Source organism: Dromiciops gliroides, chromosome 5, assembly GCF_019393635.1.
Source record: "Dromiciops gliroides isolate mDroGli1 chromosome 5, mDroGli1.pri, whole genome shotgun sequence".
Classification (NCBI taxonomy): Eukaryota; Metazoa; Chordata; class Mammalia; order Microbiotheria; family Microbiotheriidae; genus Dromiciops; species Dromiciops gliroides.
In genome coordinates, this window is record NC_057865.1 from 277,472,997 (window position 1) to 277,487,521 (window position 14,525).

General features: G+C 39.2%; 1 protein-coding gene across 2 annotated transcripts in view; it reads left to right on the forward strand.

Annotated features, from left to right (window-relative positions):
• NR1H4 (nuclear receptor subfamily 1 group H member 4) overlaps positions 1 to 13,961 on the forward strand; it is a 53,159-nt gene extending 39,198 nt beyond the window's left edge. For both annotated transcript variants that reach the window (XM_043965216.1, XM_043965217.1), the window contains exons 7-9: positions 1,970 to 2,122; positions 11,490 to 11,603; positions 13,328 to 13,961. In XM_043965216.1, coding sequence (XP_043821151.1) covers positions 1,970 to 2,122; positions 11,490 to 11,603; positions 13,328 to 13,569 — 509 coding nt within the window. In that variant the 3' untranslated portion in view covers positions 13,570 to 13,961. The remainder of the gene's footprint in view (positions 1 to 1,969; positions 2,123 to 11,489; positions 11,604 to 13,327) is intronic.
• Positions 13,962 to 14,525: the final 564 nt, after the last annotated feature.

Below are 14,525 nucleotides of genomic sequence, written 5' to 3' on the forward strand. Positions count from 1 at the left end.
AAAAGTGCATTGTATAGCTCTTTGCCATCCTGGTTGTCTTCCTTTTGACACTTGGCAGGTCATTAGTGTCCTCAGATGTAGTGTCCAGGGCTAAACTTGAAACTTTGGATGAGGGCTGGCCAGGAAGAATGTTCAAGGACTCTCATCTCTCCATTGGGGATGGTTACAATGGCTCTTTTAATTCATCTCATGAGTCAATAACCTTCTTAGCTGCTATCTCAACTAGAGAATGCAGAACAAATCCCTTATAACTAGAAATGTTCCAAGGCAGGGTGATGAATTTGTTGTTGTTCAGATGTTTCGGTCACGTCTAACTCTCTGTGACCCCATTGGGATGTTCTAGGCAAAGATACTGGAATGGTTTGCCATTTCCTTTTCCAGTCCATTTGACAGATGAGAAAACTGGGATAAAAAGAGTTAAATGACTTGCCCAGGATCACACAGCTATTAAGTGTGAATGAATACAAGGCTGGAAAGATAGGTTGGGACCAGGTTGTGAATGGATTTTAAGTACCAAGCAAAGGAATTTACATGTGATCTTGGAGGCAATAGGGAGTTTATTTAGTAGAGACTTTATTTAGTAGAGGAGTAACATGATTAGACCTGCACTTTAGGAATAAAGATCATTTAGGTAGCTGCAGGGAAGGTGGGATGGTGAAGGGAGAAGTTGGAGGCAAGGCAGCAAACTAGTTCAAAACTCTCTGCTGGGTGCTAAGGGATCCAGTGGGAAATAAGAGAGATCCCTTGAAGAGTGCTCAGTTTAATAGCAGAGGTAAGACATGGAAACCATAACTATGAAAGCAAACAGTATATCAATAAGGCAGAGAGATACACAGTACCACAAGAGGCCTGGGGAGGAAGAGAGCTCTTTTGGTTTGTGTCAATCTGGAAAATGTCATGACGGAGGCTTCCCCAGGGCTGGGCTTTAGACTGATAAGAGATCAGCCATAGGGGGTAGCTAGAAGGCGCAGTGGATAAAGCATTTGGCCCTGGATTCAGGAGGCCCTGAGTTCAAATCCAGCTTCAGACACTTGACACTAGCTGTGTGACCTAATTCTTATTGCCCTCCAAAAAAAAAAAAAAGAGAGAGAGAGATCAGCCATGTAAGAGACCACAAGGAGCCATCGAGTTTCACCCCTCCCTATGTAGTGATCCTTTTTAGCTAGAATTTTAACAAGGGGAAGATGGAAAGTCAGTTCCAAGTACAGGGAATGGCATAAACAAAAACATAGAGACCAGAAAAGGAGGAATGAATTCAGAGACATGTGTCTGTAGTCCTGTTTTCCAGGATTACTGAAAGTATAAGAAAAGGAGCATTGTGAGGAAAGGTAGCTGTAGTTTGAGGCCATAAGGTGAAGGGCCTTGAATTTAGGCCAAGGGCACAGTAGATAGAGCACTGTGCTTGGAATCAGGAAGATCCGTGTTCAAATCCAACCATAGACATTTACTGGATATGTGATCCTAGGCAAGTCACTTCATCTCTATTTGCCTCAGCTTCTTCATTTGTAAAATAGAAATAACAATAGCACCTGCACTGTAGGGTCGTTGTGAGGATCAAACAAGAAAATAATTGTAAAACTCTTAGCCCAGTGCCAGGCATATAGTAGGTGCTATATAAATGTTTATGGTCAGTCGTTCTAGTCATTTCTGACTCTTCACAACCCCATTTGGGATTTTCTTGGCAGAGATAGAGTAGTTTGTCATTTCCTTCTTTGGTTCATTTTACACATGAGGAAACTCAGAAAACAGGGTTAAGTGACTTGCCCAGGGTCACACACCTAGTAAGTGTCTGAGGCCAGATCAGAATTCAGGAACATGAGTCTTCCTGATTCCAGATGTGGCCCTCTATCCACTGTGCCACCCGGCTGCCCCACTGTTATATCAATGTTGGCTGTTGTTGTTATAAATAGCAATCAACAAGTTTATTTAGCATCTACTATTTGCCAGGTACTATTCATTCTCATTCTTTTCCCAGGATTCCAAACATTAGACCATGAGGATCAGATTGCTTTGCTGAAGGGGTCTGCAGTTGAAGCCATGTTCCTTCGTTCAGCAGAGATTTTCAATAAGAAGCTTCCTGTGGGACATACTGACCTGTTGGAAGAGAGAATTCGCAAGAGTGGTAGGTGCTTTGGTTAATGGCTGAAAGTCTGGGGTTTCATTTGGCCTGTCAAGTGAGCAGGTATTAAAGATCTGTTCCTAAGTACCTGTGTTGGAACAGCAGTCATCAACACAAGTATGAGTACTGACAAAAGCCAGATGCCAATATGACATTTGGGAGACAAGGAACCTGGGAAATCTGTGCCAATGGTGACAGTGTGACAAACTGAATTTTCAGAGCCCTTTGTCAAGGGAAATTTCTACTCTGTCAGGACTGTAGTATACAGTCTCTTTTCTTTATCCTACTTAGTATGATTACAAAATCTAGAAATACTATTTGTGGGTGACCTTAAAAAAGCAACAGTGTTCACATCATCATCGCCAACATCATTGCTAACATTTCCTTTGCATTTTAAGGTTACAAAATAGCTTTATATACTTTTTTTTTTGTTTGAGTATCATAACAGTCCTATGAGGTAGATGCTGTTATCAGCGCCATTTCAAAGATGAGGCTGAGAAAGGTTGTCACCCATCTAATGAATGTCTGAGTCAGGATTTGAACTCTGGTCTTTCTGACTCTACTGTGTGACCTCTCTACCCACTGTGCTACTTCATTATTCCAATGAATCCCCATGGGCAAGAAAAGGGCAAGTACTATTTCTATCTCCATCATGAGATCCTCCTCCAATGCTCCAACCATGACATGGTCCTGGGTTCTCAAAGGCTACTCTGGAAAAGCAAAAATTCTGGCAGATTCTGCCAACTGATCACTCAATAAACATTTCTTAAGCACCTACTATATTCCAAACACTGTCCCAAGTACTGAACCACACTAGAGAGGTTCAAAGACAATCACACGAAGAGACTCCATGTTTTGTTAAGTTAGTCCTAGAAGAACAGACAGAGACTCAACAAGACTGGGCTGACTTCTTGGAGATGGATTCTCTAGTCATAGCAACCCTACTTTTAAAATGGACATTCAGGGGCAGCTAGGTGGTGCAGTGGATAGAGCACTGGCTCTGGAGTCAGGAGTACCTGAGATAAAATTTGGCCTCAGATACTTAACATTTACTAGCTGTGTGACCCTGGGCAAGTCACTTAACCCCAACTGCCTCACTAACAAAATTTAAAAATTTTAAAAATTTTTTAAAAAAGGACATTCAGGGGGGGCAGCTAGGTGGTGCAGTGGATAGAGCACAGGCCCTGGAGTCAGGAGTACCTGAGTTCAAATCTGGCCTCAGACACTTAACACTTACTAGCTGTGTGACCCTGGGCAAGTCACTTAACCCCAATTGCCTCACTAAAAAAAAAAAAAAAAAAAAAAGGACATTCAGGAATCTGGGGAGGCAAGATGTAGACAGAAAGTTGAAGGAGGGAAAATCAAAAAGGAATACAAAAATTAAATGATAAAGAAAACAGAATTCCAATTACTGGGAGTAATTAACAAATATGGGGCTGGCCATGATGGGTAAATTGTAAGGAAGGGTGGGAAGAATGGGAGTAATTCAGTTATTCGAGGGGCCCAAGCAAAGCAGTTCCTGAAAAAAGCTTCAGGTTAGGAACTATACAAATAAACCTGCTACCAGCTCATGATAAGATACATTGTGTAAATTCCAGCCATATATGAGAACAATGAGAAGCCCATGGTGCTTTGTATTTTATTTGTCGTGATGCTCACTCCCATTTATTAATATTTATGGATTTTATTTTCCAAGTTGAAATTTTAGAACATTAACAATGAAAACCAAAACAAAACCTAACCCAGATCTGGGAAGATGACCTTTCAGAATCACTTGATTCATATGTTAATGCACCTCATTTTTATTTTTCATTGTTCATTTCAGCTTGAGTAGCATGATGGCTCAAAGCTGCCCTGTTTACGCCCACAGGGCTCTTTATATAATGTAATATGAAATTTCTTTCTGTGTTCATATCCTTTCATACACTTTCTATAACAAAAAAACCAATTATGGATACAAAGATACTGTCTGCAGACCCACATTTAATTAATGGGAGGGGGGGCGCCCAAGATTTATGTTAATTGTGCTTTAGAACTTATATGTCATTTGAATTGTAAGATGTACACAGTTTTTTTTGTTACAATAATTCTAAGAGAATTTTAAATCATCTACTCACTTCCAAATGAAAATAGAGATATTCATATACTAGTTTGAAAAATATAATACACTAATTTACAAAGAATAATAGCTTATGGCATTTGTGGTTTGCAAAATATGCTTTACCTATGTTATCTCTTTTGATTCTCACAAGGGCCCTATGAGGTATGGGCTATTATTATTCCAATTTTACAAATAAGGAAACTGAGGATCAAAACTCAATTGCTCTCAGACACCTGACACTCACTAGCTGTGTGACCCTGGGCAAGTCACTTAACCCTCATTGCCCCCCACCCCCCACCCCGTGCACGTGCACACGTGCGCTCACACACACACAGACACACACAACCCAAAAAACAAAAAAAACCCAACTCAATTGCTGTCATTTAGCTAAGAAGTATCTGACAGGATATTTGAACCCATATATTCCCAATTCCAAGTCTGGCACTCTATCCACCAGTTAGTCTTTCCTTGGATGGTTAAAAAAAATGAAAGGAATATAATAGCTAGGTTGAGAAGGATTTTTTAGCTAGACTTGTAGAAATATAATAGTTTATCCTCACAACATTTCAGGTGGTTCTCTTTGGTCTCTACTCAATGATTGAAAGTCATATTTCCTGGAGGAAGAGTTCTTAGCCAGAAATCTAATCGTCATAGGGAGTGCTTTTGGTACTCAATACCTCTTCAGTATCCTCAGTTGCCTCTCTCCCCTCTGATAGAAGGCTGGAAGGCTGAGCAATGAACTCCTCCCAAAGGTTCCCTTTATAAGGGGTTTAGAATTTCTAGCCAGCTCTTCATTTCCAAGCAGCTGATCTGCTTGGTTTCATCTATGAACCTCATGCCCCCATGGTTTCATCTATGAACCATCTGCCACCCCAATAGTTCTCTCCCTCACCTTTTCAGCTTCCTTTTACATATTGTCTTCTGCCATTTGACTGCAAGCGCCTTTAAGGCAAGGACTGACTTTCTTTTTCTTATCTGTATCTCTAGTGCTTAGCACAGTGTCTGGAAAATAATAGCTACTTAATAAATGTTTATTGACTATCAACTAAGAAAAACTGGGCACCTAGATAACTAGCACACAGCAATTTGAAAATGATACCAAGACTAAGCAAGAGAAGATGATGAGCAAGAAAGCAGGACAGTGATGTCAACTCTCCTCATGTTTTTGGTTTTTGGTTTTGTTTTTGTGAGGCAATTGGGGTTAAGTGACTTGCCTAGGGTCACACAGCTAGTAAGTGTAGCGTCTGAGGCCGGATTTGAACTCAGGTCCTCCTGAATCCAGGGCCAATGCTTTATATACTGCACCACCTAGCTGCCCCTTCTCCTCATGTTTTTGAAGGGCTGCCATGTGGAAGAGTTAGCTTTATGCTTCTTGGCCCCACAGGGAAGAAATGGGAGCAAAGGGGGGAAATTTCAGAGAGGCAGCCTTAATGCTTTGATGTAAGAGAAAGCTTCCTCTCTGGAGGAGCTGTCCAAAAAAAAAAAAAAAAGAGGAATGTCATGTCTTAGGAAATAGTGTTTCCTATCACTGGAGGTCTGGGAGTCAGTAGAGGTTGGGTCACCACTGGTCCAGAATGTTGCAGTGGGGATTCTTGTTGAGAAGAGGGTAAGAGTGGATGGTCTTTGGCTCAACTTCCAGCTCTAAAAGTCTGTGAGCCTCCTGCTGGCTGCTTTCATAAACAAGATCACTTTAACTCTCTGGTCCTCAATTGCCTCCTCTTTAAAAGTGAAAGACTGCACTGCAAGACCTCTCAGGGTCTTCCAGCTCTATGTTTATGATTCTATGATGAATTGATTATTTTATTGAACTTCCCAGCATGGATATTCTCTTAATGTTAATATATTCTTCCCTGTTCTTATCTTCCTAATATTAAAAAAAAAACCCGAACCATTCCATTTAATACACATTTACTTAATGTTTATTAAAGGTTCAACAACTAAGGGCTTATTGCTAGGGAAAATTAAGAAATGGGAAAAAAAAGATTTCTACCTCCAGGGAACTATAAATTCAATAGGTAGAGAATAAGGGGGGGAAGATACAGTCAGTGAACATTCACCCACTTTGCACAAAGCCCTGTTCTGGGAGCAATGTAAAGAAAGGAATAGTTAGTCCACAAACATTTATTAAGTGCCTACTGTGTGCCAGGAACAGTGCTAAGTGTCAGGGTCACAAAAAGGGGCAAAAACAGTGCTTGCTGTCGACGAGCTCATGGTCTAATGGGGGAGATAACATGTAACCAACTTTATAAAAACCATATGACCCTGGGCAAGTCACTTAACCCCAATTGCCTCACTAAAACAAAACAAAACAAAACAAAAAACCCCAAAATCATTAGTAGACAGGATAAACTGGACACAATCACCGGGGAGAAGGCAGTAGCATTAAGGGGAATCAAGAAAGGCATCTAATCAATGGCGGGACTTAAAGCAAACCAGGAAAGCAGGAGACTGAGATGGGGAGGGGGAGCACTCCAGGTATGGGACAAAGCAGATAAGAATGCTAGGAGATAGAGATGTATTATGGGGGGAATAGACCCCATCTTCACAGGGTTTGTGGTATATGATTAAGATAGCTAACCATGTAACTAGATGAAAAAATACCCAAAGTAGTAGTATGGATAATGTTATATGGAATTCCAAGAAGTCTATAATATAGTAAATGGGATAAATAAAACCTACCTTATTTATGTTATGTATGAATACATATTTAAATATATTTAATACTATGTGTGCCCATTGAACAGAGTTCATAGATCTGGAGCTGAAAAGATCCTCAGAGTGGGTCGAGGTATAACTTTGGAGTCAGGAAGATATGGGTTGAAATTGAAGGGCCAACATCTACTAACTAGCTCTGTGATTATGGACAAGTCACTTGACCTCTCTGTATACCAGCAACACCCTAGAAGAAGCCATCTTTTTTTTTTAATTTTTGTGAGGCAATTGGGGTTAAGTGACTTGCCCAGGGTCACACAGCTAGCAAGTGTCCAATGTCTGAGGCCAGATTTGAACTCAGATCCTCCTGAATCCAGGGCCAGTGCTCTATCCACTGGGCCATCTAGCTGCCCCCCAGCAACACTCTAATATGACAAGTTGCTGTTGGGTTGCCAGTCTATACTGGTGGAGGAACCTTCCGCACAAGGAGTCCTCTCTACACCAGAGGTCTCAAATTCGAACAGGAGTAGAAAAGGATGCAGTGATTTAGAAAACCATAAATGAATATTATTTCTGTTGTGTTTTTATTTATTTTGTTAAGCATTTCTGACTTATATTTTAATGCGGTCAGAGTGGGCTGAGGAGTTTTACCGATCTTGATTTTATCATCTCTCCTCTACATCATGATGATCACACGTCCAAATAAAACAAATGTCACTATATAGGCATAGAGCTCTATGCACTATGGGGCCACCTAGCTGCCCTATACATAATGTACATACATATACACAGGCACATAAACATATGCTTATATGTACATATATATACATATATACATATTCACATATATGCACATGCATACATATATATATATATATATACACACACACACACACACACACACACACACACATCTCAGGGGAAAGCACTAGGAATTGAGGGGGGAATGGAAAGGAGATCCACTGAGAAAGGCCTTTTTCATAAGGTGGGAGTTGAACTGTCTTGAAGGAAGCCAAGGAGACTAAGAGGTGGGCTTGAGGAAGAACATCAGAGCTATGGGACACTGTGTGGGCAGTGATGAGCCCTGGGGAGAACATGAAGAGGAACAAATGAGACCAGGTCAGAAAAATGAATCAAGTTGAGATCAGATCTATGAATGTAGGCTGTAGTCCAGCCTTGGTGAGATCCCCACTGAAAAATAAGTGAATAAAAGCACGTATGGTCTGTCCATCCTTAATTAAACTGGGAAGTCAATGAGATTAGAACCAAAACATATTTACAGAATCGGCCCATGACTCTAAAACAGATTGGTTTTAGAAAACAAAGGAAATACAATCTGTTCCACAGAGGACAGTCTGGTTTTTCTAAATAATTAAACCACTGAAAGCATAAGAGTCTTTTCTGAATCAGTAAACAAAGATTCCCAGACAAGCGGAACACATGAGTGGTTCATACTTGTCTAACTTGCAAGAACCAAGTGGACGTGTTCTTTGTCATTTACTTAGAGGATTGCGCCCTCTTGTGACCAAATTGGCAGTTGACCAGAACAGCAAAAATATAAAACTACAAAATAAAAGAGAAAGAAGCTAGAGAATAAGGAAAGGGTGGCCTCTTTGGGATGATGGCATTTTTACATTCAGTAAAAGTATTCAGTTTCATTTGGCTCTTGAATTTTAACCCTTTAGCCCTTGTTTGGGTACTGTGACTACTGGTTTTTCCAAGTTACTTCTACTTATCACCTTTTCAAAATTTTTTTCTATCCAAACATTTTACAAGTTTTTTTTCCCAAAGACTTTTTGCTTTTACAGAATCATTCCGTCAATCAGTATTTATTATTCACCTACTATATGGCAGGCACTGTGCTAGGTGCTGGTGACAATGACAAAATGAACCAGGATATCAGCCCTCAAGGAGTTTATATTTTGTTGATTTATATTTTGCCATTCTGCATGTATGCCTTCAGGGGCAGTTAGGTGGCACAGTGGATAGAGCACCAGCCTTGGAGTCCAGAGAACCCAACTTCAAATCCAGCCTCAGACACTTACTAGCTGTGTGACCCTGGGCAAGCCACTTAACCCTGTTTGTCTCAGTTTCTGATCTGTAAAATAAACTGGAGAAGGGAAATGGTAAACTGCTCCAGTATCTTTGCCAAGAAAACCCCAAACAGGGTCATAGAGAGTTGGACACAGCTGAAATGATTCAACAACAATGTGTGTTTTAAACACTTAACAGAGATCAGAACTGACAATAATGAACATTTTCCTAATGTGTGTCTGAAGAACAGTCAACAGTAATCAAACAACTAGGGCAAATGGCATCTCTGAAGAAAGGCCAAGCTAAAATTAGAAAGGAAGCAGCTGAAGATTTAGGTCTTCAAAAGTGGTTCATTTCAAACCAGTAGGCCTTCATGATGTCCCAAGATACTTGGATCTCCTCTTGGGTCATCGGTTAGAAGCCCCTTTTATTTTAGAACCGGTTGGTGGTTGTCATCTTCAAATACTCTGCAGAGGGCTGGGGGAGTCTAAACAATGCTGACATTTAAAAAGATAAAAAAGAATCACCTTACCAGGAAATTGCAAATCCTTCCTTCATCTTGGTACTACCTGAGAAATGTAGTGGAATCAATTATCAGGCCATTTTTCAGTCCCTAGTGAATCTCGGTGTGATCAATAACAACCCATCCATCTTTGTAAAGGACAAAATGTGTGACATTCATCTAATTTCCTTGGGGCACAGATAAATGAATGAGCTGGTTATTTACCAGAGCTTACTTGGCAACCCATGGCAGTCGGTCTGGTATCTCTGCCTGTACTCTTTCTTTTAGCATACACACAGCCTGGCTCTATTATTAAACTACAGAGAATCTGGGAGGTTGGTATTCATAGTCCTGTCTGATATGGCTATGACTGTCTCAACTCTTCTATTCTGGTAGAAATTCATTTATTATACAGAACTCAGGAAATATATTAGTTAGTGGTAATGCAACAGATGAACTAATCAAAATATTTTAAAATCAATAAAAAGTGAATTATTTTTTTTTACTAGAAACAGCTTGGCAAAGGGGCCAGAATAGCAAACTTAAACATCCAGAAGACCTGACTTTCAATCATGCTCATTCATTCATTCATTCATATATGCATTCATTCATTCATGAAGCACCTACTATGTACCAGACACAGATTTGGGACAACAACGATAAGGAAACTTAGATTTGTCTATCTACCTCACAGAGTTATTGTGAGGCTCAAATAAATTAATATATATTAAGTGCTTTGGTTCTATATGAATGTCTGCTATTATTATTGTAACAAAGTTCAAAACATGACTCTAGAATTAATTTAGTTTCACAAGCATTTATGAATTCCCTGGCAGCTAGGTGGCATAGGAAATAGAATGCTGAGCTTGGAATCAGGAAGACTTGAGTTTAAATTGAGCCTCAGATACTTACTAGCTGTGGGATGTTGGGCAAATCACCTAACCCCTGTTTGCCTCAGTTTACTCAACTGAACAATAGGGATAATAAGAGCACCTACCTCCTAGAGTTGTAAAATTCAAATGAGATTTTGTAAAGCACTTTACACAGTGGCTCACACATAGTAGGTGTTATATAAATTTTAGCTGTTATTAAAATGAAGCCATGAAATTAGGCTTCTTCTTTTTGTCTACATATAGTAAAATATTTGTTGAATGAATGAATGAACAAATAAATAAGCAAATGAATGAATGAATAAATAAATGAACAGATAGATGAGTGAATAATAAACAAATGGATGAATGAATGAATAAAAAAATTTAAAAATATAGAACTGACTTCCTGACTGGTATTGACTTAGTATGAGGCAGACCTTGTTCAGGTTTGTCTAGAACAGGCTATTCCCTAAGACTGTGAATACAGAGGTATCAAATACAGGGACTGGCCTCACCCATGACATTCCTTGGTGGGGACTGAACCAGATTAAAATTGGGGGATATTTAACAAATAAGCAAAAGTATATTAGAATATACAGAGTAATAAAGTATGGGTTTTCTTGGTCAATATGTGGCCACAGGGATCTTCAAGTGTGGTTTAGTGGTCCCCTTTGACACCACTGTTCTAAGGCACAGAGAAAGGACTAATCTGCCATGGTCAGGACTGCCCTTTGCCCATGAAATCTTATGTCAAAAACCATTTTTTTTTTGGTTAGTATTTACCTCATAGTGTAAGAAAGAACCCAGAAAGCTCAAGAAAGATAATACATGTAAAGAACTTTGCAAACCTTAGAGTACCATATAAATGGGGCTATTATTATTAAAGAGAATAAGTATATAAAAATATTGAGAGAATCCCAACTATAAAATTAATTTTTATGGTTCTTGTGGAGATCCAATTCATTATAATTCATTATCCAGCATGTTTGAAATGAAGGCAAAGTTACACAAATGACTAGACTAGATAATAACGGTGGAAATCAATGAGTCTGCCAACTGACTTTCCTTTCCTCAGATTGCCTCTTGTCTGTGGCTGGGACAACAGATAGTTACATGTGTATTTAAGTATGTACCTGTGTAGTTCTGGTATTTGAGGCTTTCAGATCTTTCCGTATGTGCTTTTTAAAAAGGTGACTTCCTTTCCCACAGGTATATCAGATGAATATATAACTCCTATGTTTAATTTTTATAAAAGTATTGGAGAGTTGAAAATGACCCAAGAAGAATACGCTTTGCTCACAGCAATTGTCATCTTATCACCAGGTAATCATAAAATTACATTCTCTATTTTAATCAGCTAGAGGCAAAGGGTGTATGCAGTGTGGGGCACCACAGTTTAAGAAGGATGTTGTTACATTAGAAAGGATCCCAAGAAGGACAGCAGGGTCTGAGAGCAATGGAAGGAAGTGGGGAATGTTCTCTGGAAGAAGTGAAGACCAAGGGGCTGGGAAGGGAAAGTGACAGCTGTCTTGGAGACCTATCGGACATAATAGAGATAGAACTTATTCTGCTTGCCTTCAGAGAACAAAATGAGGAACAATGGATAGAAGTTTCAAGTGGAAAATTTGGGTTTAATACAAGAATAAAGTTACCAACTATTGGAATCATCTCAAAGTAGTAATAAAGAGCATCCAGATGTAGTGGGTTCAAACATGTATATTTCATTCTGCATCCCAAATCCCTCATCTTTCTGTCACTACGGGAAGATGTTGCTTTATTCTGTATATTTGTTGCAGGGATTTTGTTTTTCTTTTATCTTCTTAAATTGGGGTTGGGATGGGAGGAAAAAATATAAAGGCTTATTAAAATATGTTAAAATGAAAAAACTTTAACAAGAGATAGATTCCTCCTTATTGGAGGTCTTCAAGTAAAGGTTAGATACTTTCTTATCAAGTATGTTATAAAAGGGATTTAAGAGGGCAGCTAGGTGGTGCAATGAATAAAGCACTGGCCCTGGATTCAAGAGGACCTGAGTTCAAATTTGACCTTAGACACTTGACACTTACTAGCACTTGACCCTGGGCAAGTCACTTAACCCTCATTGTCCTGCAAAAAGAAAGAAAGAAAGAAAAGAAAAGAAAAGAAAGGATTATTTATAAATAATGGGTTGGACTGGATGACTTCTAAGGTCTTTTCTGATTCTGTAGTTCTATGAATGAAAACTGTGAAAAAGCTAAAAATTTGTTCTCTGCTGTCTTTTTCAAGTCATTGAAATAAATTAACGAACAGAGAAGTAACAGTATTCAAGTACATTTTATAATAAGAATCCAGGAGATGTCAATTAGCCAGGAAAACCAATGTGGTTAAGTAGAGTGTTGGACTTGGAATCAAGAAGCCTTGGGATCAAATCCCCTCTGATACTTATTAGTTGTGTGACCTGAGTAAGGTACTTAACCACTCTGGGTTTTAGTATCCCCTCTTATAAAATGGGGTAGAATTGGATTAGACAGTTACTTCTAGCCTTAAGTCAGTCATCTTATGAATGCTGTAGTGGAGACAGAGAGTTTTCCACTTTGTTCCACTTTTTTTTTTTTGAGGCAGTTAGGGTTAAGTGACTTGCCCAGGGTCACACAGCTAGTAAGTGTCTGAGCCTGTATTTGAACTCAGGTTCTCCTGACTCCAAGGCCAGTGCTTTATCCACTTTTCCACCTAGCTGTCCTACATTCTACTTTGAAAAAGTAGATGCTATTTTTACATATAATTGTTGCAGCAATGCCATCCTATTTTGAATGTATAGTGAATGGGCTTTGTTTTTTCAGCAGGAAAGCATTGGTTACCAGAAACAATAATTGATAGTATGAAAACTAACTTAACTTCAATGTGTACTGGTAATTTTTCATCCAGCCCTTTTTACAAACTTTTTATTACCCTCATTAAGTGCTATGAAGCTTTGTTTTGTCTTAAAAAAAAAAGTAGGTGCTTCCCTACTTCTGCTCAAACAATGCCTTCTATCTCACCAACTTTATATTTTTCCAATCTTATACTAGACAGACAATACATAAAGGACAGAGAGTCTGTGGAGAAACTTCAGGAACCATTGCTGGAAGTCTTACAAAAACTGTGCAAGATACATCAGCCTGAAAACCCTCAGCATTTTGCCTGCCTTCTGGGACGCCTCACAGAGCTAAGAACATTTAATCATCATCATGCTGAGATGCTGATGTCCTGGAGAGTGAATGATCATAAGTTTACTCCACTCCTATGTGAAATCTGGGATGTCCAGTGCTAAACTTCAGGGTGGGGGTCTGTTGGGAGGGGGGGAGTAGGCCACAGGTTATTTTCATAGAAATATAAATTAGTTTTATGACTTCTTTATTACATTCATGCTTAGATTTTACACTACCAGTTTGTTCAGTATTTATAGAGTAATTATCCAGTCTTCACAAACATTCACAGGAGAGATCTCCTGTTAAAAGGGCTCTTTGGGGACGATGGTTCACTTTTAAGAGAGACTCACTCCTTGTGACCAGTCTGCCCAGCTTGGGAAATTCACATGATTATTGTTTCAATTTTATTTGTTGCAATGGGGAAAATGCTCATTTTGTACCTTGACCTCCCTGTACTGCACAGATTTTTATTAAAGGTGTATGTTCAAACACACCCTGATCACCTAACAAACAATGTCAACAGGGGCTTTTCTTGGGACTCCAAAACACAGAACAAACTGTCCTTTGGATGTTGAAAAGGTGTTGGGGTTTTGTTTTGTTTTGTTAGTTTGTTTGGTTTGTTTTTTTATTGTGCCTTTGAATAATGCAGAAGGAAAGCCAGTTAGTCAGTGAATCTTTGTTTACTGTGTGCCAGGCACTATGGGAAGAAAAGTAAAAATAGTCCCTGCCCTCAAGGAGCTTTCAGTCTAATGGAGGAAAAACATATAAATAACAAGGTATATTTAAGATATATACAGTGTAAAAAGAAGGTAATCTCAAAGGGAAGGCACAGTGGGGACAAGGATGAGAAAGGGCTGGCAGAACTACAAAGAAGTGCCCCTGTAGAAGGTGGGATTTGAACTGAAACTGGAAGAAAAGCTGGAAAGCAAAGGTGAAATGGAGAAGCATTCTAGGCTTGAAAGATGGTTACTTAAAAAGTCAGGAAATGGAGTACCATGTTCAAGAATGGTCACTGTGACTAGATCATCCAGTGAGTGGAGGGGAATAAAGTATAAGCAGAGTGAACAGAGAAGAAGAA